Source organism: Pyxicephalus adspersus, chromosome Z, assembly GCF_032062135.1.
Source record: "Pyxicephalus adspersus chromosome Z, UCB_Pads_2.0, whole genome shotgun sequence".
Taxonomy (NCBI): Eukaryota; Metazoa; Chordata; class Amphibia; order Anura; family Pyxicephalidae; genus Pyxicephalus; species Pyxicephalus adspersus.
In genome coordinates, this window is record NC_092871.1 from 85,092,948 (window position 1) to 85,120,715 (window position 27,768).

The 27,768-nt window shown below is 39.2% G+C and overlaps 1 protein-coding gene across 2 annotated transcripts; it reads right to left on the reverse strand.

Moving 5' to 3' along the window:
* Nucleotides 1-99: 99 nt before the first annotated feature.
* PLP1 (proteolipid protein 1) lies at nucleotides 100-27,618 on the reverse strand. Of its 2 annotated transcripts, none has more exons than XM_072430047.1 (7): nucleotides 27,508-27,618; nucleotides 16,695-16,881; nucleotides 16,074-16,338; nucleotides 15,503-15,671; nucleotides 13,934-14,007; nucleotides 12,153-12,218; nucleotides 100-2,234 (listed from the first exon to the last, which is right to left on the reverse strand). In XM_072430047.1, exons 1-7 carry the CDS (start codon nucleotides 27,509-27,511, stop codon nucleotides 2,082-2,084), a joined length of 918 nt encoding a protein of 305 aa, XP_072286148.1. In that variant the 5' UTR covers nucleotides 27,512-27,618; the 3' UTR covers nucleotides 100-2,081. The 2 variants fall into 2 exon arrangements, with proteins under 2 accessions (XP_072286148.1, XP_072286149.1); XM_072430048.1 differs by lacking the exon at nucleotides 100-2,234 and adding an exon at nucleotides 4,892-7,156 and having other exon boundaries at nucleotides 27,508-27,613.
* Nucleotides 27,619-27,768: the final 150 nt, after the last annotated feature.

A 27,768-nucleotide genomic window follows, 5' to 3' on the forward strand; every position in this document is an offset into this window, starting at 1 on the left:
ATAATATTCTTTTGGTGGTTGGGTGGAGTAATTGATAACATGGCCAACACCCTGAACTAAACAATTCACATATGACACAATAAAAGTAATATGTCAGTGTAACATTTCCAGTTTTTTATTACTTTTTGCAGAGATCCCAGTTCCCCTTGCCAATGCAATGGCACATCTGCTTTTTCTCTCCAAAAGGAATGCAGCCATATTTGTTCACGCATCATTCAGGGTCATCATCCGCTCCAAGTGAGATGCTGGCTCCTGTTAATCCTGGATGCTGTCAGTTCCTGGTGTTGCTCACAAATGTCTGAGATAAATCAGTCTGATCACTGGGAGAGGAGATTGAGGAAATACTTCCTCCTGCCTGCAGCAAGCTAATGTGACTTGCTACAATGTTGCAGTTTGATAAGTGGGGAAGTACACAATACATTTTTTTGCATACAGCAGACTGATAACATCATCCCAACCTAGACACATTTACTGAACTGGAGATCGTTTATTGATAATTGTTAATACAATCTTTATTGAATTTAATGTGAATCATTTTTATTACAAAGAACTTTAGCTTTAGATTGTGCAGGCAGAACACATGATTTATTAAGAATCAGGATCCTCCTTAATATAATATGCTCCAGGAAGAATGTATTCAAACATAAAAGAACAAATTTTCAGACTGGCATAAAATGGATTAATTAGGTATAGGATTTAGATGAGGATGGGCCTGTGCTAATTAAGAGGAGAGCTGCTGGCACTAGTAATTGGATATTGGTGGCTTCCATCATAGCAAAGGTTAGCTGTGACCAGCTGACTTTATACTTCCAGGCTATAAATGGTGCATCCCTTTAACACTCCATAATATATTATAATTATTAATATTAATAATATTATTATTATTGCAATTGATCTGCATGGCCATACAGGAGTAAATACTGCTGCACACAATAGACTAGACTTTCTGAAAAGCAATACAAATGCCATGTCTATTAGTATTCAGCAAAGTGTAATTGTTCCAGGTGGTTCACACACTCTACCAGAGACTCCTAACCTTTATAGCCTATGAGAGGGCATAAAGGGTATGTCCAGGAATTGGCTACATTTATCTCCAACCTGTTGTCTTCACCAAACATTGATGCAAGAAACATTTTATTTTCATGATTGGGCTTGTAAAGTTCTTGCAAGGGCTTTGAATGTAGTGCTCCCAGAACTACATTTCCCAAGAACCTTTTACATACATACATTAGGGAAGGCTCCTAGGGATCAAGGCAGCAGCACCATTTGGTTGGGATAGAATTCAATATATACATGTGGAGTTTGACAGAGTGAGGCGATAAGCTGCATTCTGTGGTTCTAGATTGAGCTGCACCGAAACACGTCTGTGTGCCTGGTCTGTGATCACCTGGGACCAAAATCCCGTGGCTGATTCATGGTGTGACTGGATGTTTAGAAGGTGACAGGAACCAAAGTCCAGCCTGCATGCATTTCCAGTTGCAATGCTGCTTATTGCAGACAGTTTAGCTATTTTGTTGTTACAATTTAGTTCTAAGTCAGAGCGAAACGCGTTAGTTAAGAGTTTGGCGGAATGTGTGATCTACCTGTAACATTTTAAACCACGGCCAGTGTGTATTTGTATGGCATCTTGCAGATTGGATATTAGGTGAACCCCAGGGCTTTGAACCCATGGCTGGATTGTTTTACCAATTTACCTTGAAGAGGTGCAATTCCTTTTTTTCATTTTGTGTAAATCAACGGGAACTTGGCCATCACAAAATCATAAAAGTCGGAATTTCCAAGTTGGCTTTTCAGTGTATAGTAAAAAAAAAAAAGCAAAAGGTTTTGTAGAAACTGGTTTAGTATTTTCAGATCATTTGAATTTAATCATTTGCATTGAAAACAGAACTAACGGATGATGAAACCTATATCATAAAAAAAAATCAATAATCTTAGGAAAAAAAATAAAAATAATAATAAATTATAATAAAAAAGGACAACATCAATACAACTGCCATATCACAAATGTAATGTCCCTATCTTATACAGCTGACATTAAAAATGCATGCTCCCAACCTGGGACACCCCAGACAAAGGCGTTTTTATACCAGGTTCTCTGCGCTTCGTTGTGGGAGCTCCGGAAGAATCTCAGTAAGTTCTGAGCTCTCAGCCTGTGGAGTCTCCCGCCTTTTTCCGGCCTCTAGTGCTTGCTGGTGATATACCCTGTTGGCCGACAGACACATGAGGGCGTTTATCTGAAAGAAAAGGGAGACCGGTGTCTGCCTTTGGGTTCAAAAATTCCTAACAAAAAGCTTTTTAAAAATTTCATTTTTTTGGTGCCTGGAGGACCCAGAAGAAACACCGAAAGCCCAACTCAGATTAAACAAAAAACTCCCTCCTGCCCTTTTTAAAAAACAAAATTCCAAGTTTTACTCACCTTCTCCTTCTTCCTCCGCTCATTGGGTTGACCGATGCCCAGCATTGCTTAAGCATTTCCTATGGGACCTGGGTGTCCATCAAGTACCCACCCCCGAGGGCTAAGCAGGTCTGGACCCACATGAGAATGATGCAGATAATGGCTTTTTATGGGAAGCCATAATTTGAATCATTGAGGACCTGGCCATCACAACAGAGAGAGCAAAGATATCATATGACCAGATCAGCTCAAAAAGGTACATATACTCAAAAAGTACAAAGGGGGTCCAACTGGAGTTGGGATTTCACGTGACTATGTTCTACTGCTGCTAGTTGATACAAAGAGCTATCTCTTTCTACAGCAGCGTTAATTTGCTCCCGTTGTGTTCATACTCTTGGTCCATCCTGGCACCTTCTTCCCATGGCTAACGGAAAGATGTAGAACCAGGAGGAAGTGAGGTGCTTTTTGGGTTTCAAAGTATTCAGCAATTGAACATACATGGAGAAATTAAAGCTGCTGCCCTAGTTGTCCACACGGTCTACAGGTTTTAATGGACAAGTTGGAGAACCAACTCAAATACTCATCATGTGTTTCTTTTTATACTTCATTTGGGGTTTTTTGCCTCGCTTCCTGTAAAGTGTCCACCAGAACTCCAGAGAGCTTTGGTGGGTGATATAAACCTGTAGTTTCTTTTTATATAATCTGAAGGTCAATTTATATTACAATATATGGCCAGAGTTTGTGAACACCTGACACACTCTGTGGACAACCTTCAAAATGTCCAAAATGTTCAAATGTTTGGTAAAGAGTCCAGGTGCCTGCAGTAAAGGGTTTTGGTAATATTCCATTATACATGGGTAATAAGGGGTCCAGTAACACTGGTACAAAGGGGTAAAATACCATTATACGTAGACAATTGGAGTCTTCCAGCCTTGTGGCCACTTGTGTTCCACCATGACTGTCCCCCGGGGTACAAAGCCAGCTCCCTAAAGACATGGGGTCACCAGTTTGGTGTGGAGGAACTCAAGTGCTCTGACCTCAACCCTAATGAACACCTTTGGGATGAATTGGAATGGTGAGCCTGGTCTTCTCACCCAACATCACTACCTGACTTCACAAATGGGGCAAATCCCCACAGACACCTTCCAAAATCTTGTGGAAAGAGTGGAGAATGTTAACGGCAAGAAAGGGGAGGACAACTCCATAATCATGGCCATGGGGGGTCCGGAACAACTCCATATGAATGGCTTTAAGGGGAGGTGGACAATGTCATACTATTTGACAATGGACAGGAAAGGATTTTCTCTAATTCCCTTGACCAACAGGCTCATAAAGATCTAATGCTCTGGTGTCCACAAAACTTCTGCCCATATAGAGTATGTGCTAAAAAAAATTACTAGCATGATATACAATACAATGATCAAAACATAACCAGATTACAATAAGGGAAAAATGATTAAACAACAAGAAATTTATGGAAACACATTAGGAAACACAGCTATGTCACTTCCCCACCCCAGCCTGTGATTGGACAGAGAAGAGCACCACCATAGAGAGCACCACCACCAGAGCACCACCATGCTAAGGAGGCCACCTCTCTGTGGTCTTCTCCAATCAGCACAATCCTTGTGAATACAGGGCATTGGATTGGCTCTCAGTTTCACCCCCTCTCTCCCAGTCTGATTGCTGCTGTACAAGGATTGCAAGGGGCTATTAATATGAAGTCAAAAACAGGTATTTACAATAATTACGTTTGTAATACAATTTTAAAATAAATACATAATTGCATTCATTGATGTTTTATTATCTGCCTGGAGTTCAGCTTTATTTTTGTATAATCATTTAGAATAGCCTAAACTGTATAATGTATTATCTTTCTAGCAATCCCTGCACAGCAGAAAATAAAATAACAGTGGTTGGGTATACAGGGTGAGGCAGTCGGGTTCTTTTGGATCACTTAATACTGCCAGTGGGAGCCTAAAACATTCTTAAATTACAGGAGGAGAAGACAAGGAGGACCTCAAAGGTGTGATCATGCTTCTTTATGAGTCATTGAGCAGGGAAGTGACACAGGAAGCTGCAGGTAGTTAACAAGCTTATGAAAACATGCATTTGTAAAGGAACGCAGTACACCTATATAATAAGGAATTCATTTCAATTCATGCATAAAGGTATGAAATCAGCAAAGCGCACACTCCTTGCTGATCTGAGAGTTTGACCCAGCAGGGGGTGTGCCAGACCTCTGCCGAGAGATCGCTGCTTCCACATAGAAAGCAAAGGTCCTTCTCTGCAGCAGGCTGCCCATATCTCAAGATTGTAAAATCTTGTTGAATGTGAAAATATCTACAAACAGCGGTAAGATATTTTACAATGTGTTTTCTTGCACCCTTTCCTGTTCTAATGACAGTTCTTTGTATCAGTTTATGTTTTCTAGCTGGAAATCAAGGTAAGATATTCATTGTCACATTTTAATAAATTCACCCATAGAGACACATCTAAAATTTCACCAAGACAAATTTAATATTGTTTTTAAAACTTTTACATTTCACAATTAGCGATTCACAGCAAGCAATAACGATCAACCAAATAATAAAATAGAAAATAAAGAAAAGAGAAAAAAGCTTAACACAAATTCCTGATACTGAGACCTTTGGATTTGTGTCGGGGATGTATGTGTATGTGGATCTATCGTATTATATGTACACATACCGATGAGCTCACAGGGGAAGCACCGTTCGGACATGGAACCGATTGCCGTTATCAATGAAACTATTACATTTTATAATGATGCATTAGATACCGCCCATCTATTGATTATATCAGAGGGCAGTTGAGTTTTTTTGTTTCTTTTCATGAGCTCATTAGTTAATGTGGTTATGTATTTGCCTTGATGATTTGTAATATATGTCTTATACATTTTGCAGTCTGCTACGAGTGATCCATTGTATGACGGCTGAATAGGCCTAAATACAAGAATATAACAAGTTTACAGATTACAAACTGGTTAGTGGAAAGAGGAATAATTATTCTAGGGCTCATCTCCTATATGGAGATTCCTATTCCCATGTATATCCCCTTGTTTCGTGTCTAGACTATGCTAGGAATACCCGCCTCTGCATCTGCCCAATGTGTCCGCTGTATGAAAAGAATAAAAAGGGTATATTTGGAAGTAGATGAAGCTGAACTCAAAAATCATTTTTCTCCTATTCAATTCTGACCTTTTCTATTCTATTAAATAATCTATTATATATAATATTTTATTATTTATTCTATTATTTAAAGGTGGGGACAGACCAGGAGATCCACTCACACCTTTGGGAAGGGGCGGTAACCAGACCGGTTGCCCTGCTCAAGAAAGAAAAATAATAATGATGGGTCAACTTTATAGGGCTGGATTGCTCTACAAACTAACCTCAACCCTAAAGAAAGGTTGAGAATGGCAAGAAGATTGGCCAAAGTTCAGCTTTAAATATGGTATACTAGAAAAAGGGACAATAAGGTGAGAAGATTCTAATCCCATTTTTAAAATGATCAGTGATATTATATTCTGGCAAATGAATATTGACTACGCATAATTTTACATTTCTGGTACATGGGTTTTGTGTCTATGCCAAAACTGCATGAAATGATCCTATATTGATTGTTTTCTTTGCCCAGTTTTTTACAGATTAAAGCAGTGCAAATACACAAAAATATAACGAAGGTCATACTCATATAGTTCCAATGCTATAATTTAGCTGGGCTTTAAATGTGCAATCAGGAAGAGCAACCTGTTTCACGTTCTTTATGTTACGCTGGAGAAACGAGCTGCAGGCTGCATGCAATATTAAGCAGAAAGGTTAATGAAGAACTAATTGCATTGGTGAATATTAGCTAAAGCAATCTGGAATGACATCCAAGCTTAGGTCACTATTGGGGGATAAGCAATTCCCATTTGATACCTATAATCTAAAATAGTCAGTAGAAGCATAGGCTAGGATAAAGGCTTTGGTATACACTGCAATTAATTTAGCAAGTTCTTCTTAACGTATGTTGTGGTTTTTGGAGTTGGAAGCTGCTTGATTTTGCAAAGGTGAATTAGGAACTTTACTTGGGTAACCAAACACAAGTATTGCACTTCTAAAAGGCGTTTTTGTATGCTGCACATGCAATGTTAAAAACTAGGATTCTTGTTGGCTAATATATGAAGAGTATGTCAAATAATAAAGGTTTTTGTGGTATATTATTAAGCTCAATATCCTAAAAAAGAATAAGTGTACTATATGTTTCAATTAATATTATACATTCTCCATATATAGTTTCACACGATGAACCTGAAACAGGCAACAATAACTTTTGTGTATCATAGACTTTTAACACATTTTTTTAAATATATTTTTTTATATCATTTCTGCCCACCTTTACCCAAATTTATCCTAATCTACAACACATACACTCGTCTCCATTGTTTCAGTGATTTTGGGTGAAGACATCAATAGTTTTTTTCTGTACAGAGCTTCATGGTGGAGGTGAAATGTATCATTAGGGCGTTGGAAAGCTGGATACAAAGGGCAGACCAGCTATGGAAACCGCTATCCATATTATTATGAGTCCATTAAAAAAAGGAATTAAAAAGAAGATATTATCAACATAATATGAAGACAGTTTTGTTTTGTTTTTTTGACTTAGTCCCCAGCTTGGAGCTTAAAACTTTGAACGGCCGGCCTGACCAGTAACTCGAAGCACAGCATAGTTGAAAGCTGCCCCTATCATATAAGTGAGCTGCAAAGGAACATAAGGAAGAAAGAATACACAATGTATAAATAGTAATGTTTATCTGTATAATATATAATATAGCCTCACAATAAAATCAAATCTGGACTTTATAAGTTTTGCTTTTGGCATTTGATCCTTGCTCACCTGTTCTTTCTAGTTGCAGGTACTGTAGAGCAATTCACCTTCAAAGTGGCTCTAGTTCCTCTCTGTAGCTCAGCTCAACCATTCCAGCTTTCCAATCTCTGTAGACACAAAAAAGGGCTCCTCCACAAGGAGCCATTCATTGTATCCACAGGGATTAGAAAGCTGGAAAGCTTGCCATGTTATTGCACAAGAGAAAAGAGCAGAGTGAGCTGAGCTGCAGAGTTGCTACAGGAAAGAGATAGAAAGGTGAACTGAGCTACTGAATTGTTGCTGGAGTAGGAAGCAGGATGATCTAAACTGCTTAAAATACGAAGCTGGGTAATGTGCTGCTTAGACAGTGAACTGGCTAAATCCTTTCTAGGGGGAAGGAGAGGGATACAACAGGGTGACTGAGCTGCTTAAAATAGCAAGCTGCTGAGGCAATGATTTAAGAAGATAAAAAAAGTGTGCTAAGCTACTAAATCAATTCCAGGAGGGAGAAGTGGTACCTAAGCTGACTGAAGGGGTGGGGAGGTGAAACAGGGTGAGCTGAGCTGCTGAGAGAACTACTCAAATGAGAACAGTGCTTCTGCTGCATATTTTGAGGATGATTTACTCCAGAATACCTGCAACTACAGAGGTCAGTAATGGATTTTGAACCTCAGTTCCTCTCTGTAAATAGTTTATTGCCCATAGGCTGACCAAAGGTTTACTTTTTATCTGAATACCTTTCAGTGTCCATTTTTGGACTTTTCAGCTACACATCATTTTTGCACCTAACCCTTCTAGTAAGGACCTTCTCTTCTATACCTTGCCTCCTATCTTACATTTTAATACCCCTTCTATCGGTCTCCCTCTTGAATATTCTCAATTTCCAGGCAATAAGTGTAGCTCAATGCATTTATAATACTCACCATTAGTCCCAGTGTTGTAGCCAATCTTTACATTCTTGAGGAGCCAACAGTGCCACTAGAATCATCAATATCTGGAATTTCTTGGTGGGTTGGCTGCCTGCTGGACACTATAACTGACCTTCCACCCACCTATGACTACAACTTTCACCAATACCAACACCACTATCTCCACTACCACCAATACTCCCACCACTTCAACCACCACCACTACCACTAGTGTGTCTTTGGCATTACACTGATGATGTAAAATACCTACAAGGGATGCATGGAACCATACTGATTTATGATCCAGTATTGGTCCTGACCAGTTCAATTTCACAAGCACACAATCCCTGTGCACTACATCCTCATAAAACATCTACATACCTAAAAAAAATGTCAAATATCAACCAGAAAAGCATATTCATTTTTGCGACAACTGGCTACTATAAAACTGGAACTCCAGGCAGATATAACAGGCACACAATTATGCAGTTATGAATTCAATAATAAAGCATTAAATATATTTCTCAGTTGTAACCAGTGTGAATACCTTAATGCGGCTGGGAGAGAGCAACAGGACTGTCAGTCTTTGGTTCTGCAGACCAATATACTTACAAGGAACATGCTGATAGGAGGAAAGTGCAGAATGAAAGAGGAGTGAACTCATCAGTCACTTCCTGCTCTTTCACTGTGCAGTCAGCAGGCTGAGGGTTCAGGGGGGAGGACATTCCTTTCTTTTCATTTACAGCTGTGACAGGGAAATAGGTATCACCAGCTTAATTTTGCTGTGTTGCAGGGTTGTAAATGTCAGGACTGGTTGGACAGAAATGCAAATATTCTGGCAGGTGAAACAGTCCCTATAAATGTATTTCATCTGTGTATTTAGCTGGGAGTTCAGCTCTAAATGTGATATAACTAAGGAAACATTATACAAAACAGATTACTAAATGCAACAAAAAATCAGTGGATTTATATAAATACTTGTTGCCTAATATTCAAAATCATTACTTAATAAACATAAAAAATTACAATAAAATAAATACTTGACTATATTTGAACATTAGGGAATAGGCAGGTAAATATGAATCACTTGATTGGTCATTGTGACATCACCTGGATGTACTGTACAGGTAAATTATTTAAAGGTCTTTCTTAACCAGGGGTCATCGAGGTTTGCTGGGGGTTCATTGGGCAGTGTTGGGTTGATTGACCCCCAGGCCGTGCTCCATGGTTCCAGCACGAATCTCAATTGGCAGAAATTGGAAGCATGGGGGCAGTGACTGTATAGGGGGCCATTGCATCGACCATTAATGTAACAAACATTCTCCCAACTAACCACCAATGTAACAATTCTTCTAACTGACCACCTATGCAACAAGACCTTTTTTTCACTGAACACCAATGTAATAAAACGTTCTTCCCACTGGCCAATATTGAAACAAAATATTCCCCCCTGACCTTGTCTTCCTGTTTAGGGTGACATTCTTCCCACTGAGCACCAATTTAATGGGGCATCCCTACCACTGACCAATAATGCAACAAAACATTCTTCACACTGCTCACATGTCCTAATGACCACCAATATATCAATAGATTCTTTCTACTGACCACCATTATAACAAGGCATTCATCCCACTGTTAACTAATGAGGAAAAAGATTCAAACTGACCCTGACCAGCAATGTAACCAATCATTTCTCCCATTGATCAGTAAAGTAACCAATCACTTCTCCTAATGACTACCAATGTAACCAATCATTTCTCCAATTGACTACCAATGTAGCCAATCATTTCTCTAAATGACTACCAATGTAACCAATCATTTTTCCCAGTGACTGGCAACGTAGCAAATCATTTATTCCATTGTAGGCCAATGTAACCAATCATTTCTCCAATTGACTACTAATGTACCCAATCATTTCTCCAATTGACTACCAATGTAACCAATCATTTCTCCAATTGACTCCAATCATTTCTCCAATTGACTACCAATGTAACCAATCATTTCTCTAAATGACTACCAATGTAACCAATCATTTCTCCCAGTGACTGGCAATGTAGCAAATCATTTATCCCATTGTAGGCCAATGTAACCAATAATTTCTCCAATTTACTACTTATGTACCCAATCATTTCTCCAAATGACTACCAATGTAACCAATCATTTATCCCATTGTAGGCCAATGTAACCAATCATTTTCCCAATGACCACCAATGTAGCAAATCTTTTCTCCCATTGACTGCCAATATCACAAGACTTTCCTCCAGCTAAACATCAATAAATCATGATATTCTTACCACCAATGTAAGTGGCATTCTTCCCACTGGCCAGCAAAACAACAAGGCTATTCTCCAAATGACCACCAAATACCTTATTCACACCAATATTGCAACACATACTTCCATCTACCAGTTAAACAAGACATCCCCCCCGCTAGTTATAAAGACATTCCCTTCACCCTCATCAACAACCAATGGTACAAGACATTCCCTTAATTGATCATCTATTAACTAAAAAATGTGCCCCTTCAAGTAAAGGGGTTCTTCTCTTTTTTGACCATCACTCAACATGTCAACATCCATGGTCATATCTCCATTGACCATCAATGTGCAGTCCACTTATACTTCCAGTATGAATGTTACATGGCTGAATTGGAAGAATGGGACCAGTATAGGGGGCATTGGCACTGACCACCAATGTAACAAACCAATGATTCAAAATATTCTTTCCACTGAAGAACAATGAACATACCATCTCCCAACAAACCACCAATGTAATTGAATATTCTTCCAATTGACCGCCTGTTTCCTAGAAATTTTTTTCACAGAACACCAATAATAGTAATAGAACATTCTTCCTACTGGCCAACATTGAAACAAAAAAACAAGAATATTGGGTAACTGCCACTAACTGGACTGACAATCTATCGGGCAACTGGTTAAGTAGACAATACAACTCATATTCTCTCTGGGAAAAGCTCTCCATCGTTTTAAAGAAAAATGAATGATAAAAGAATATCTAAAGAAATGTCGGGAACACATTAGGTTCTATTTATGAAGCAGTGATATTCACTGAAACATTCTTTGCTGGGGAATCTTCCAGGTCTACGTGTTTCAATGGCAATAATTGATTTTCCACTAGAGATATATAATATTTCAGTGAATGTCTGTTTTATAAATAGACCTTATTACCTGATCTTTTATTTAGCCTATATGGAATAAAAACCCACAATCACCTTCAAACGATGATATATGGCTGGGTCTGTGCAGTAAAAGAACCCTTCCCAATGCACAATTGGGGAACATTGGCATTTGGATTTATTCTTGCAACAAATTCAGAATTGAGAAATAAACTCCTAATTTTATAAAGCTGAACTCCAGGCAAACAGTTAAATACACAGATAAAATGCAAATAAATGAGATGTTATGTCTGCCAAAAGATTTGTGTTTTGTCCATCTAGTTTCTAGTTGAGATTTGCACAACCTTTGGATACAGCACAGACCACATTTATTTTTCTGCTGCAATTAAAGGTCTTTTCCCTCCTCCAGCCTGTGACTGGACAGAAAAGAAGAAGCAGCGGAATGATAGGATCTTCTTGCTGCCACTCAGCTCTTTCCTCCTATTTGCATGTTCTTTGTAACTGCTGTAATATGGAATTGATGCTGCTTCTCTCTTTCTTAGTGTAAGCTTTGCTTTACAGGGGAAGCTGATACCAAGTCTAATTCAGGTACTTGCATTTAAAAAAAATACATTTAATGATAATAATGAATTCAGAGCTACAGGAATATCTGGAGTTCAGCTTTAAACAAATACTACATATTACAGCATCTACCAATGGATCGCTTCTGAATGACTCTATCATTGGAAGCCTGCTGTCAGGAAAGGTGTTTATAAATATGAATTGGAATCACTGGCTTATGTAAGACAATCTATCATTTTCATTTGTTTTTGCATTACCCATACAAATGATCAATACAACTCACCAGAGCCACAAGAGCCGCAGCTGCACCCACAAAGGCAACAATGAAAAGGTGGAATGTCATCTGAAACTGAAGAAAAAGGTAAAAATATATAATTTCTCTTTATTTTTTTAAAGTTTATGTGCATAACACTGAACTTCTTCTTGTTGTTTCCTTTTGATCTTTTAAATACACCATTATAATGGTTTTGTTTGTGTTTACTGTACTGTTATCAATTATCATCATTTCCTACAGAACTCCTCCATACATTTATAGAACAACCCCGTTGATCTATAGAACCCCCCCATTGATTTATGGAACTCCCTCATTCCTTTACAGAACTCCCCCATTCATCTAAAGAACTCCCCCATTCATCTATAGAACTCCTCCATTAATTTACAGAACTCTTCTATTCATCTATAGACTCCCTCCATTCATCTACAGAACTCCCCCATTCATTTACAAATCTCCCCATACATCTATAGAAATCCCTCAATCACTTATATAACTCCCCATTCATCTATAAAACTCCCCCATTCATTTATAGAACCCCCCCCCCCATTGATCTTTAGAACTCCCTCATTGATTTATGGGACTCCCCTATCATTTACAGAACTCCCCCATTCAGCTATAGAACTCCCCCAATACATTTACAAACTCCTCCATTCATCTATAGATCTCCCTCGTTCACTTATAGGACTCCCCTATTAATTTACAGAGTTCCCCCATTCATCTAAAGAACTCCCCCATTCATCTATAGAACTCTATATTCAATTATAGAATCCCCCTATTTATTTAGAGAACTCTTCCATTGATCTGTAGAACAAACCCCCCCCCCCCCCCCATTCATTCATAGAATTCCCACATTCATTTATAGAACTCCTCCATTCATTTACAGAACTCTTCCATTCATCTATAGAACTCCCCCATTACTTATAGAACTCCCTCATTAACTTACACAACTCCCCCATTCATCTATAGAACTCCCCCATTCATTTATAGAACTCCCCCATGCATCTGAAGAATTCCCCTATTCATTTACATAACTCCCCTATTCATCTTCAAAACTCCCCCATTTATCTAAAGAACTAAAGTAATCATCTACAGAACTCCCCCAATATCCTATAGAACCCTCACAGTAGCTTACAGAACTCCCCCATTTGTCTACAAGACTCCCCCATTCATCCAGAGAACTTGCCTAACAGCCTGCAGTACTCCTCTATCAACCCACAGAACTCCCCCATTCGCCTAGATAACTCCTCTATTCATCCACAGAACTCCCCGATTTGTCTTCAGAATTCCCCCAATTTATATGAAGAAGTATGTTCAACAGTCCTAAGCCATGTTTCCTTGAGCAAAGAATAATTTGTGTCTCTCAGGTCAGATTAGCTGACACCAATGATACATTTTGGCTCTCTATGGGGGGTGATATTTCTCCCATACATCATATCTTCTTGAAATGAAATGAAATGCAGTCATATAATCCAAGCACGGGTGCCCTGCAGGGAAGTCCTTCTTGGTTGCTCCTTGGTTGACATGTCATAGGACAAGCTGAGGGAAAGCCTAGGACAGAGCTCCTTCTCTTTATTCATGATGCCATTAAAGTATGGGTGAGAGAGGTGAGTTCTAAGAAAAACTAAACTTTCACTTTATTTATCAGACTTGTGGCAAATATAGAACCTCAACAAACCATAAAACATTTACAATAATACTAACTGGTCTGTGTCCATAGTCAATGGAGGCCTAGCCATTCAATAAAACCACTGTAATTTGTAATTAGTGTAATGAAAAAGAAAACATCCAACCTCATTGGTTTTGCAGATAGCGAGTAGACTAGCTCCACACACTTTTCCAGGGAAAGCATTCCATGGCAGAACTCCTGTAGGAAAAGAACCAAGAGGTAATTTCTTTGGGCAATGTTATAAGGCAGGCATGGGCAAACTACGGCCCTTTGGGCTTTTTAAATCTGACCCATCAAATATTGGTACAAAACTGTCCACTGGCTAAAAAAGGGGTGACCAACAACATAGTTCCCATTGAAATGGAATGCTATGTGAATGTATGTTTTCTGTTACTTTTAGTTAGCAGCTTTTACACCTACTTTATAGTGGTTCATACAAACAATGTCTATTCATCTGATACTGGCCTGGCCCATCTGTCAAATTTTAAAACTCATAGTGGCCCCTGAGCCAACAAGTTTGCCCAACCCTGTTATAAAGGAACATTTTGGCAGACATTTCACGGGCTTATACCATTCAACTCAATTCAAGACATTTTTGTCATTGGGTTGACTTATATATATACACTACATTGGCAGATGTATGGGCAATCTCCAAATGTGGAGGTTGGGTGTGCAAAGGTTGTCATTTATCCAGATCATTGTATATCTAGTATTAGTCACATTCAACTGGATACGTTCTTGTAAAGTTGAAGACATTTTGCAGCTTGGAGGGCTCCAAAATGTCTTCAACATACCAAGAACACATCCATTGGAATGTTATTACTTGGTGTAGTTGTGGTGTTGCCATTGAAAGTTGTTGTTGATACTACAGCATATAAGGACATATTAAACTCGTTCAACTATGTTGGTGAACAAAGCCAAATCTATGGTTTGACCAGGTTGGTGTTGAAAAAATCAAGTGGTCCTGACTTCAAGCCTACTGAACATCTATGGGATGGACTGGAGAGCTCGTCATGACTGTGACCCAGGTCTTCTCATCCACCATGAAAGTTGAAAACCCTTTTCAATTCCACCATGACTGCATCCCATATATGAAGCCAGCTTCATAAAGACATGGGGTCACCAGTCTGGGGTGGAGGAACCTGAGTGCCCTGACCTCAACCCAACTGAACACCTTTGGGATGAATTGGAAAGCTGGTCATGACTGTGACCCTGGTCTTCTCATCCAACATGAAAGGGGAAGACCCTTTTCTGTACTACCACGACTGTCTCTCGGGGTACAAAGACAGCTCCATAAAGACATGGGGTCACCAGTTTGGTGTGGAGGAACTCGTGTGTCCTGAGCCCTGACCTCAAACCTACTGAACACTCTTGAGATGAACTAGAAGGATGAATCAGGTCTTCACCTCTAACATCATCTACCTGACTTCACAATTGTCCACAAATCCCAATAGACAACCTCGAAAATTTTATGGGAAGCATTTCCAGATGGATGGAGGATGGTATAACCACAATGGGGAGCAACTTCTTATTAATGGCCATTCTTTTTGAACAGGAGCTCATATAGGTGTGATGGTCAGGTGTTCACCAATTTCTGGTCAAGTAGGGTAACTGAAAACTAACCATTGAACAGAACCTTTCCTTCTTGGTATATATTATAATAATATATTGAAATTTAAACTTTTTTACTTACCATACATACGTGCATCAGCACACAAGTTACTAATGCCAGCTGAGGTCTTGGCAGGAACTGCGATAGACTGACAGGTCACCCATGTGTTGAAGTAAATGTAGACGGGAACGGCAGCGCAGGCAACGATCAGGATCCAAAGGATGGTCACAACGTATGTGACTCCAACAAACTACAATGAATACAGTATAAACACAAAGAATGTCACACTTTGCTACAGCAGTGAACAGAAATTTATGGATGATCTGTACCTGAGAGCCACATAGGATGATGACCTGTGCAGCACAAAGGCCATTACTACCTTTGTATTGTACAGGGAGAAGAGCTGTGGGAGGAAGACCCGCTTACTATATGCTTCCTGCTGAAAAAAAAAACAGGGGCGGAGACAAGACCAGTCACCCTGCACAAGAGGAGAGAGCAGCAATGACTGGTCTGTATTACAGGAAGTTCCTGCACAGTGTGTCACTGGATAACTGCACAGATCTACTAGAACTACACAAAGTTCTCCAAGATTCAAGTAATAATACCCAAATCTCTTATATTCAGACAAAATTAGTTTCATCTTCACCCTTACCTTGTCTGGGTGTCCCAGCCACTTCCCTAAGCAGCGGCAGAGGAGTTCCAAGGTGTGAATGGGTTGCCTTCCCCTGGCACTTCTAGGTTTAGGTGGTCCTCCAGTCACAGTAGAAATAAGGCCGCCTTTAATAGCTGGTGGCTTGAACTCTCCTAGAATGTGTTTGATTGCAGTGGTGGTATAAAATCCCTCAGCCAGGAGCAGAATTCCAAACAAGAAAAAGAAGATGGCAATGCCATAGATGGCATACTGGAATCCATTGACCCTTTAGGAGAAAACCAAAAAGTTACAATGAAATATGAACCATTCCGTCTCCCAAGCATGTGTCAAGTGTGCAGCCTAAGCAGACAAAAAAAAATGCAAATGTTGACTTTTTGACAAAAATCGAGGCCAAAGACCGAACTTTTTTAGGTTTGTGTACCAAAAGTCACAAGTGAAACTCATCTATATCTCTCACCAAGACTCCATATTGGAAAAGGAACCCTTCAAAGGTTCCAATCTTCACTGAGCTATGGGTAACAGTCCGAGGGCACCAACATGGCCAATTTTTGCCAATATGGCTCACAAATATCTACACATCATATCCTTACATAAATATTATACATCAAAATGTTGACTTACACATGGATGAGGTATTCGTATTCTTGGTAGTTCTTTGAAAAGTATGTCTCAATCAGTTTTTCGGTTCCACTCAGAGCTTCATGACCACATCCACAAAACAAAGCCACCCCAGTGAAGCAAAGGATGGTGGCAATTACAGACGCGGTTGGAACACCAACCATGCAACGAATACAGCCGTCATGCCAACCTGAAAGAGAACCACACAAAGGAATATATTAGTGGTCTTCATCTTGTACTTAGCAGATGTACTGCTGATGTTCTTCCATTTTTTGTATTATATTCATTGGTTGAAGGTCTTTTTGAAATTTGAGTATAACACTTCATGTAAAAAAAAATTAGTATTTGTACTTTATATAGTTTAGTTGATTTTTGTATCAGAAGAGCAAATGTTATGGAAACTTTGTAGACTGTACTACCATTGAGCACTATATTCTGGCCTAGGAGCTGCCCCCATTGGACAATGGAAAAACAGAAGAACACTGTGCTCCTCATTCTGTGCTTCTCAGGATGCCCTCATGTTAACTTTTTAAGGATTACAAACCCCCCCCAAAAGTCCATTGGGGGTCTTTTCTTCTTGCAATAGGCTCTGACATGAAGTAACATAAACTTGGCACTACCACAATGGCTGCCTCAATCCACATGCATACATGATGATACTCATAGGTACAGGGTGACATTCAAAAATCCAGCAACCTCCGGACCTGAGGAGTGCCGCATTTTCAGAAATTCCAAATTTTCTCCGGTTATATATGCTGTATATATTTAACAGAAAAATTACTACCTGTATAGTACTTTAAATGGATGCTGAATCCATAATGGGGCTATACAGCAGCAAATAAATGAGGAGGAATGAGCAGGAAAGCACGTGCAAGCAAGACCCAACAGCCGATTCTGGAGTACAGCACCATCAAATCATTAATGGTGCCTCCAGAACACAGTGTACATTTGAAAATGTCAACCTGTAGTTCATAAAAGATCAACCAAAAAAGTATAAGTATTGATTTAAATTATCTATTCATTTGCAGATGAAGTAAGTATAATTTATTGGAGTTTGCTGATAACATAATTGGATGATTGGGTGATGGAATCCTTACACAATTTGTTGCATCCTGCAAGGGGACCACAGGCAAAACTAATGACTAGTCCCTTGTCTTCTGATATCTGAATATACAAATGAGCTGATATACAGATACTCGTACATGGGGAGCTATGTTTGCTTTATCACCTAACATTTGTGCACACCTAGCTATCAAACGCGTATGGGAACTTGGTGGATATCCCATTGCCAACCATGGCCAGCATTATGGACTTGGCTCTCATTGTTTATGACAACCTCCACTCTTCTGGAAAAGCTTTTTGCAAGATTTTGGAGGATATCTGTGCCTGTTCAGCCAGTAAGTTGAATGTGAGGTCAGGTACTGCTGTTGGATGGGAAGATCTGTCCTACAAGTGGTGTCCTAGTTCGTCCAAATGATGTTTAGTAGATTTAAGGTCAGGGCTTTGTGCAGGCCACTCAAGTTCCTCCACATCCATATCAGATCATGACTTTATGAGCTTGCTTTGTGAACAGGTTCACAAGAACAGGAGATGAATTTCTCCCAACTGTTGCTCAAAGATGGAGGCCCCGTATTTGTCTAGAACAGCCATTCTCAACTAGGGATCTAGGAATTCTCCAAAGCAGTGTTTCTCAACCAGAGTTCAGTGAAACCCCAAGGTTCTCCAGAGTTTGCTAGGGAATTCCTTGAACTCTTTGAGCCACCCTTACTGAAAGCTCAAAAAGATCATTGGTGTCCTTCAGCTGGCTCTGTACAGAGGTGTTGGTTCTATGCAGGATCCATCAGATGGGAGGTTAATTTTTCCTAGGTCAAGGAACTCCTAAAAACCTCTAGAGCAGTGTTTGGTTTCTCAACCATGGTTCCATGGACTCTTACCTGAGCCTGATGGACATTCTATACCAAAACCATTATTATAGAGTTTACGCTGGAGAACAGTTATCAACCAAGACTCCTTTAGAGGGTTCCTCCGGGGGTTGCTGGGAGTTTTTTGAGTAATGAGCAGTTTGCACCTCTCAGGTCAATATAAGTGACCCCAATGATCTGTAAGGGTGACATTCTTCCCAGTGGTCAGCAATGTTAGGGGAAATCTTCCTACTGACCACTACACTAATGTACTGTGAGCTGTGGATATAGTAATTATAGAAGGGGTTCCCTAAAGACATGAAAGACAAACGGTCCACAAACATTGCTCTAGAAGATTCTGAGGGTGCTTGGATAGTAGCCTACACATAAGTGATCTTTTTAGCTATGTGTAGGGCTAGTATTCCAATCACCACTGTTGGAAGAGCATTCTTCCCATTGACCGCCAATGCAAAAGTGGCACTCTTCCTTCTAATCACAACTATAAGAGGAAAATTGTTTCCATTGACCATCACTGTAAAGGTTTTTTTCCCCACTGGTATTATTTACAAAAGAAGTATTTTAAATAGGCTAAAATAAGCCTAGTTTAGAATGTCCTTAACTGTTTTAGCAATAACACTATCCATCAGGCTAAATACTATCGACCATATCATGAGGAAGCACAAAATAAGTGATAAATAAAAATATTTATATAAAAAGTATTCTGAATTGTAATTTCCTTGGGCAGAGCTGTATTATAGGTTCCCAGTCAATCAAGTAAGTCATTCAAAACCCTAAACTCTGCTGATACATAAAGAAAACATAAACATTTGTATTATTTTGCTACAGTGTCACTGATGTGGTTAAACAAGCCGATGCATTTTTATTACGTAGCCTAAACACTGCTCCTTTGTTTTCTTGCATATTTGACCTAGGGTGCATAACGCCTCATGCAGACACATAACAGTATACAGATACTATATTCATAACCTGTACACAATATATAACACCCCCACATATAGCCACACAAGTAGACAATTAGCTTCTGTATTGCAAACAAATGACTGATGTACTGTGAGCCAGGCATACCCTGACACTGATTAACACTCGCTACTCCCACTTTGTGGTATAAACGCACAGAATATTCTTCAAAGTTGACGATAAATGACCCGCATTGTATATGGCTGCAAAGTAATGTTAGACCCCAAAATGTAACAAGTGATTTTTGTTGATCTGTTTGCTATGTAATTCTAGTAGGGCCATCCTACATGGACACCCACCATGTCTAAGACAATATTGTTTGCTGTTTGGAGCCCTACTATAAAAATATGGTACCAGCAATGACATCAGCCATGGAGATCAAACCTACTCATTGTTTACATGCTTTGCACTGACTCAAAGGCATTTTTTAATGTTGGATAGGGTACAAAATAGTTAAAACCAGACTTTTAATTCAGAGGAACACTTTAATATTATTTTATTGGAACACCCATCACCGCTACAATAATTGGGCTGAAAAAAGCATCCCTCTTGCAAAAGCGATCAGAATGCCTCCCTTATGGAAAACTTAAAAAAGATTGTTGGTATTCTGCAGCTGGCTCTACAAAGAAGTGTTGGTTCCAAAACTATACAACAGATGAGATGTTAATTTGCCCCAGATCAAAGAACTACAGGAAACCTCCAGTGTTTCTCAACCAGAGGTTGCTTGGGGCTGCTTGAGCAATGAGAAATTTGTGCCTTTCGGGTTCGATACCACTGACACCAGTGATCTTTTTGGCCTTCTGTAAGGGTAACATTTTCACCACTGGCCAACAATGTTGGGGGAACTCTTCCCAAGTGGCATTCATCCAATGACCAATCAAATATACCATGAATTGGGCATATTATCACTACTGGCAAGGGTTCCCCCCGAGACTATTTCAAGGTTTCCCCCATAGTTGAGTTTGTTTGGTTAAAACCCACATCAGATTTGTTTATTGCCCTACTCCACTTTGGAAAGAACTAAATTCTCTTCTTGCCCAGTAGACAATATAAAGTAAGAGCAAACTTTTCCAGAACTAAGGAAATCACCTAGATAATTGTCACTGGAAGAAGTAACCCAACTGGAAGTTTTCCTGCTCCTGTTTCAATGGCAACTTTTGTGGATTTCTCTCTCATTTTGGATTTATTAAAGCTCTCCAAGACTGGAGAAAAAGGACTACCATGGGAGAACCTTGGTGATTCAGAAAACTGGAATAGATCGAAAACATTTGCAACTATGCTTTTTTTAAGTAAACCATTCCAGATAACCCAGGTTCTCCCATGATAGTCTATTTTCTCAAGACTTGGAGAAATTAAATCAGGTCCATTTAGTGGTCTTCTAATGCCAAGCTGACCAAAAATTGCATTGTGTTTACCTTCAGTAGAGATGAAGGAGTCGGTAGAATAAACCATAACATATTGTCACCCAAAAAACATAAAATTACCAAAGTTGGGTGCATGCACATAATTATTTGAAGTAGAAGAAAGAAACCTAAAATGCCTGGTCTATCCACCAGGCATTTCAGGTTTCTTTCTTCTACTTCAATTAATTATGTGCATGCACCCAACTTTGGTAATTTTATATTTTTTAGGTGGGAATATGACAAATATATCAATGTGTGGGTAGCACTGGGTTACTATTGGTTGCTACATTGCATAATTAAGTTTGACCTCTATTATGCCTTTATGAAGGAACCCTGGGGGACCCAGACATTTCAATATCAATAGCATTTAATATCTGACATGTTTTTACATAAAAATGATGAAGTTTTTCAGACCTGAACATAATTATTGAATTCCTACCACCCAACTGAAGTTGACTTTTCTGCGTATCTAAAGCCCTGCAGTCATTTGACGACCCAATACATGATTTTGCATGAGTAAAAAATCCTAAAAAAAAACACTCAGCATTATTTAGGGTTGAAGTTATTCTGACATAATTGCACATTGTATCATTTGTGAACAACACTAAGCTTATTGTTCTTTTCTTCCTCCTCACGGTTTACAAGAAATCTGGTTCTTTTATCAGAGCGTTGTCATCATTTTCTTTATGTGCTGCTGCTGTTGTTGCTATTGGTGTGGAAATTAGTCCAAGTGTTATCCAAATAAAATAGGGAGGGATGGATGCTGGAAAATAAGAAACCCCAACTATAAAAGCCATCTGAAGTTTTAGCTTAAAGTGACTGAGGGGTCTCCAAGATCCATCAGGATGTTGAAGGATTGATAGAAATTTCCTACCTGACCTATTGAGGTTTTTTCAAGTTCACACACAATTATAATGACTGTTGGTTGATCAAATTTATAAATACACAATCAATATAGTTAAAGGGATGAACTGCTCAATCTAATGACTATGGAATAGACCGGCACATTGCCAACCTTAGAGATTCTGAAAGTCTCCTTTAATGGAGCTGTAAGAAAAATCCAAACTATAGAAGATAAACCAATTGTGAATTTGATTTGTAAGTGTGTAACACAACTCAAGTCATCGGTTTCACAGGCTTTGGCACTCATGCAAATCATAACCATGAGTGATTATCTGCCCTCTCATTTACCCCCCATATTCAGAACATTTCCAGGTCCTGTCACTTTCACCCACGCAACATCTCCAAAATCCACCCCTACCTGTCCCCTGAGACCACCAAACTCCTTGTACATGCTCTTATCATCTCCCGTCTGGACTACTGTATCCTCCTCCTCTCTGGTATTCCACTAACCCGACTCTCTCCTCTACAATCTATTATGAATGCTGCAGCCAGACTCATCCATCCTTCCCTCCGCTCCTCTTCTGCTGCATCTCTTTGTAGTTCTCTCCATTGGCTTCCATTTCACCTTAGAATCAAATTCATCTCCTGTGCTTTGCCTTCAAATCCCTACACAGTTATTGTCCCACTTACATCTCTGACATGGTTAAAAAATACTCCCCCTGCCGCTCTCTCCGCTCCTCCAATGACCTACTAATGACTTCCTCACTCATAACCTCATCACACGCACGGATACAAGACTTCTCTAGAGCTGCCCCAACTCTCTGGAATGGTCTCCTCGTCCTATTCGGCTTGCTCCTACTTTCTGCTCATTTAAAAGAGCACTCAAAACCCATTTTTTCAAACTTGCCTACCCGGCTTCTTCTGTCTTTTGAAACCCTCACTACTTCCCACCACTACATATCTCCCATCCTATTGTGTGTGAAATTCCCCCACCTACTAGATTGTAAGCTCTTCGGGGAAGGGTCCTCTCCTCCTGTATCACTGTCTGTATTAGTCTGTCATTTGCAATCCCTATTTAATGTACAGCGCTGCGTAATATGTTGGCGCTATATAAATCCTGTTTAATAATAATAATATTAATAATAATCTTCCTACTATGTATGAACTCTTATGGAGTAATTGGCAGGAATGTGTACGTTTCATCCTGTTTGTCATTGGTATGAAGGCCCATTAGGCCAAGAAGTTGTCACTTCCAAAAAGGTTGGTAGAAATTTCCACCAGCTAATGGAGAGTGGTGAGCTGCCTCTAGTTGTCCACCAAGGCTGTCCTACAGATAATAATGAACATATGTCAATCTCCTAGGACTTTGTTATGCAGTCCGCACCCCAGCCAACAAATTGGGCAACCAACTATTTGATCATGAAGGTTCTGTTGGGAACATCCATGGTGATGCCATAGTGCAGCAAACAGAATACCTTTTTTTTTGCTTTTAGTGTAATTGACGGCCACCATTAAAGATATAATTACATTTTTTTCCTACATGTAACATTTGCAAACAGTAGTTTGTTATAACAGTAGAGCAAATGTGTATTTTAGGCATATTATTGCCTATGTAGACATTAAATGATTTGTTCCAGGTGGACCCTACTCCCCACATTTATTCACTAGGATGCTTGTAGTATTTATTTGCTAGAAGATAATTATCAAATATGAAAATATTATATAAAAGCATCACCAGACTGGGATGCATGTTGTTGCCCTTACGCATTTCACATTTGCAAGCACAATGAGTAAGCATTCTAGTGCTTAATTAGCATTCAAATGGGTGCTGAAACTTACAATCTATTGCACACCACAACATGCTGGATAACTTACCCAATCTAAGAGGGGGTCTGTGCTTGTGTTTGCAGTAAGGGTGCACACAAACAACGGGGGTTTGCTTGTCCATGCGTGAGCAATGTGCCAAGACACACAAAAACGTTAATAAATTGGTCTACTTCTTTTTTACCTTTTTTTTACCCATGTAAACCCCAGAGTTTTGCATCTTCTTCTGCATACCAGAAATAGCATCAAATGTTTTAGCCAATTCTACATATTTCACATCAGTAAAGCAGCAGTGGCGTACCTCCAGGAACCGGTGCAATCGATTAACTTCCCTGCATCCAAACTAATATAACATTTTTATAAGCTGATTTTTGTTATGGGATTTTTTGCTATATTAATAGAATATTTTCCAACACTTAACACAAAAGGGCATACTAAGATAACTGATTAGATAATTTCCCCCCCTGACATATATCTAACTGTTATAACACTGTTATTTGTCCCTCACCTCTGGCATGTTGTCTTGGTGTCACCTTTGACTCGGCCCTCTCATTTACCCCCCATATTCAGAACATTTCCAGGTCCTGTCACTTTCACCTACGCAACATCTCCAAAATCCGCCCCTACCTGTCCCCTGAGACCACCAAACTCCTTGTACATACTCTTATCATCTCCCGTCTGGACTACTGTAACCTCCTCCTCTCTGGTATTCCACTAACCCGCCTCTCTCCTCTACAATCTATTATGAATGCTGCAGCCAGACTCATCCATCCTTCCCTCCGCTCCTCTTCCGCTGCATCTCTTTGTAGTTCTCTCCATTGGCTTCCATTTCACCTTAGAATCAAATTTAAGCTCCTGTGCTTTGCCTTCAAATCCCTACACAGTTATTGTCCCACTTACATTTCTGACCTGGTAAAAAAATACTCCCCCTGCCACTCTCTCCGCTCCTCCAATGACCTACTAATGACTTCCTCACTCATAACCTCATCATACGCACGGATACAAGACTTTTCTAGAGCTGCACCAACTCTCTGGAATGGTCTTCCTCGTCCTATTCGGCTTGCTCCTACTTTCTGCTCATTTAAAAGAGCGCTCAAAACCCATTTTTTCAAACTTGCCTACCCATCTTCTTCTGTCAATTGAAACCACCACTACTTCCCACCACTACATATCTCCCCTCCTATTGTGTGTGAAATTCCCTCACCTACTAGATTGTAAGCTCTTCGGGGCAGGGTCCTCTCCTCCTGTATCACTGTCTGTATTAGTCTGTCATTTGCATTCCCTATTTAATGTACAGCGCTGCGTAATATGTTGGCGCTATATAAATCCTGTTTAATAATAATATTAATAATAATAATAATTTCATCTGTTAGTCAGGATTCTGTAGGGTCACAGGCACGGATGCCCGAATTCCTAACAATTCCAAAAATTTAAATTTAGGAATTTTGTCATGATAAACAATTGTGGTAAAGCAACTGAACTGTCCATTACTTACAAGCAAATACTATAAGTTGGAGCCTTTATGATGATGTCACATGATATGTTGAAACCCCTTTATTTCCCTTCAAAGTATAGTACCGGTAGTAGTAAAGTCACAGTATAACTAGTGGTAGTTGCACATATTCATCTAAAATTCTTGTTCTTCTTTAAACATGTAAAGACTTCCTGTTCTGGTTTAAAAAAAAATTGGAGTCTTATCCAAGCTGGTTTGCAAAGAATCCAACTGGATGAAAAAAGATGCTTGGATGAGCAGCGAAACATCTTCACCATTACAAAATGAGTCCAGCTGTCACTAATTACTACTAGCTTCCCTTCAAAATATTTGTTATACTTTAAGCAACACTATAAAAATAATTATGTTTTTTCTTTCTAGAACTACCTAATACATTTCCTGCTGAAGTATCTTCCAGGTCCATATGTTTCAATAGCAGTAGTTCTCCACCAGTTTCATTAAATGTCAGATTCACGGCTTTATGACAAGACCCCTTGGGGCGCCTGTGCCTAAAAAAAATTGAAATATATTCTGAACATACAGTACAAGATCTTCAAGAAATGGGCGTAATTTATTAAAGCTCTCTCTCATAAGAGAACCTGGGTGATTCAATAAACCTGGAATGGATTTCTTATTATTTCGTTTGTAGTTGGCAAATGTTTTCAATCCTGATCCATTCCAGGTTTATTAGATCACCAAGGTTGCCATTATAGTTTATCTTCCCCAGTCTTGGAGAGCTTTAATAAATCAAGGACAATAGAATTAGCCAATCACTGACCTCTCTAGCTGCTTTTACTGTGTAATAATTCATTCTTAAAGACCCTTAAATATCCCAACAAAGGCTCTTCTGTGGATTTTTAGTCGGTTTCTAACATTAGACGACTGCCAACATTTTGCAACAATAGAAAGTCATAGGAATGGAGCTAGGATATGGAAATGAAGAATTCTTCCACAATATTTCTAGCTACAGAGGCTTGTGGATATTTTACTGCTTGTTCAGAATCTATTCTGTAGGATGCATAGTGTTATCCAAAGTTTTGCTTTAATGTAAAATAAAAATTTGCATACATACATTGCATCAATTCAATAAAACTAATAAAAAGAAGCAAACATTAAGCACTACTTAGACATTATAAAAATACAAAAAAACATAGGGATGGATAGAATTTTAAATTTTTTTTTTACATTTTCTTAATTTTAAATGCTTAACACAAGAACAGCTTACTAAAAAAGTTGGAGAGACAATTGCTCCAGCTACCCAGGATCCTAAATTGTACCAATTCTAGAAAACTATTTATTTGAAGCAAACATGAAGAACCACTTACTTTAAATAAAACTCTCTCTTCTCTACAATCTATTATAAATGACTTATCCGTCCTTCCCACCACTCCTCTTCTGCTGAATCTCTTCCATTCTGGCTTCCATTTCACCTTAGAATCAAATTCAAGCTCCTGTGCTTTGCTTTCAAATCCCGCCTCTGTTCTTGTCCCACTTACATTTCTGACCTTATAGAAAAATACCCCCCTAGCTGTTCTCTCCGCTCCTCCAATGACCTACTAATGACTTCCTCACTCATAACCTCATCACACGCACGGATACAAGACTTTTCTAGAGCTGCACCAACTCTCTGGAATGGTCTTCCTCATCCTATTTGTCTTGCCTTCAAATCTCTCCACAGTTATTGCCCCACTTACCTTTCTGACCTGATAGAAAAATACCCCCCTAGCCGCTCTCTTTGCTCCTCCAATGACCTACTAATGACTTCCTCACTCATAGCCTCATCACACGCACCGCTCCAGGACTTTTCTAGAGCTGCCCCGACTTTCTGAAATCGTCTTCCTCGTCCTATTCGGCTTGCTCCTACTTTCTGCTCATTTAAAAGAGCTCTCAAAACCCATTTTTTCAAACTCACTTACCCGTCTTTTGAAACCCTCACAACTTCCCACCAATACATATCTCCCATCCGATTGTGTGTTACTTCCCCCACTTCCTAGATTGTAAGCTCTTCTGGGCAGAATCCTCTCTTCCTCCTATGTCTGTATCTGTCTGTCATATGCAATCCCTATTTAATGTACAGCGCTGCGTAACATGTTGGCGCTATATAAATCCTGTTTATTTATTATAATAATAATAATAATAATACTAAACAAAAGATACGGATAGATAGAATGAGTTTATAATAAAATCGATAATGATATTCATTGCATTCAGTTACATTTTGGTTTGCAGCGAAAGTAGTGTGATTTGTTCCTTTTTGCAACAATATCAGAAAGCCCCTGTAAATTCCAAATTCCACTGTACCAAATCCTGACCCCTTCGCTTTATAGAAATAAATACAAATTAGTTGTATGGTAGATAGAGATGATTTGGCTTACCCATGGTGTCAGAAATTGAGACGAGGAGTTGATTCTTTGTTTCAGTATTTCCTCTCTGTTACTGACACTCTAAAGTGACTGTGTCCCCTCTGTGTCACTTGAATTCTATGTATTTTCATGCCATGCCCCTTAACACTTTCTTGTCTCCGATGGGCCGGGTGTAGGGTGACTTGGTGTAAAAGTGGGCAAATCTTATACTTATTGTAACAGTGAATGGGTTAACACAAGTCCAAAGGCGGGCTTCTGATTTTAGATGTCAGC

What these genes read in the sequence shown, in the direction of transcription:
- PLP1 (XM_072430047.1), bottom strand. An exon ending in TGCTGATGCACGTATGTATG is followed by an intron (nt 14,008 to 15,502) that starts GTAAGTAAAAAA and finishes CTTTTCCTACAG; the next exon opens with GAGTTCTGCCATGGAATGCT. An exon ending in CTGCGGCTCTTGTGGCTCTG is followed by an intron (nt 2,235 to 12,152) that starts GTGAGTTGTATT and finishes CTTTTCTTTCAG; the next exon opens with ATAAACGCCCTCATGTGTCT.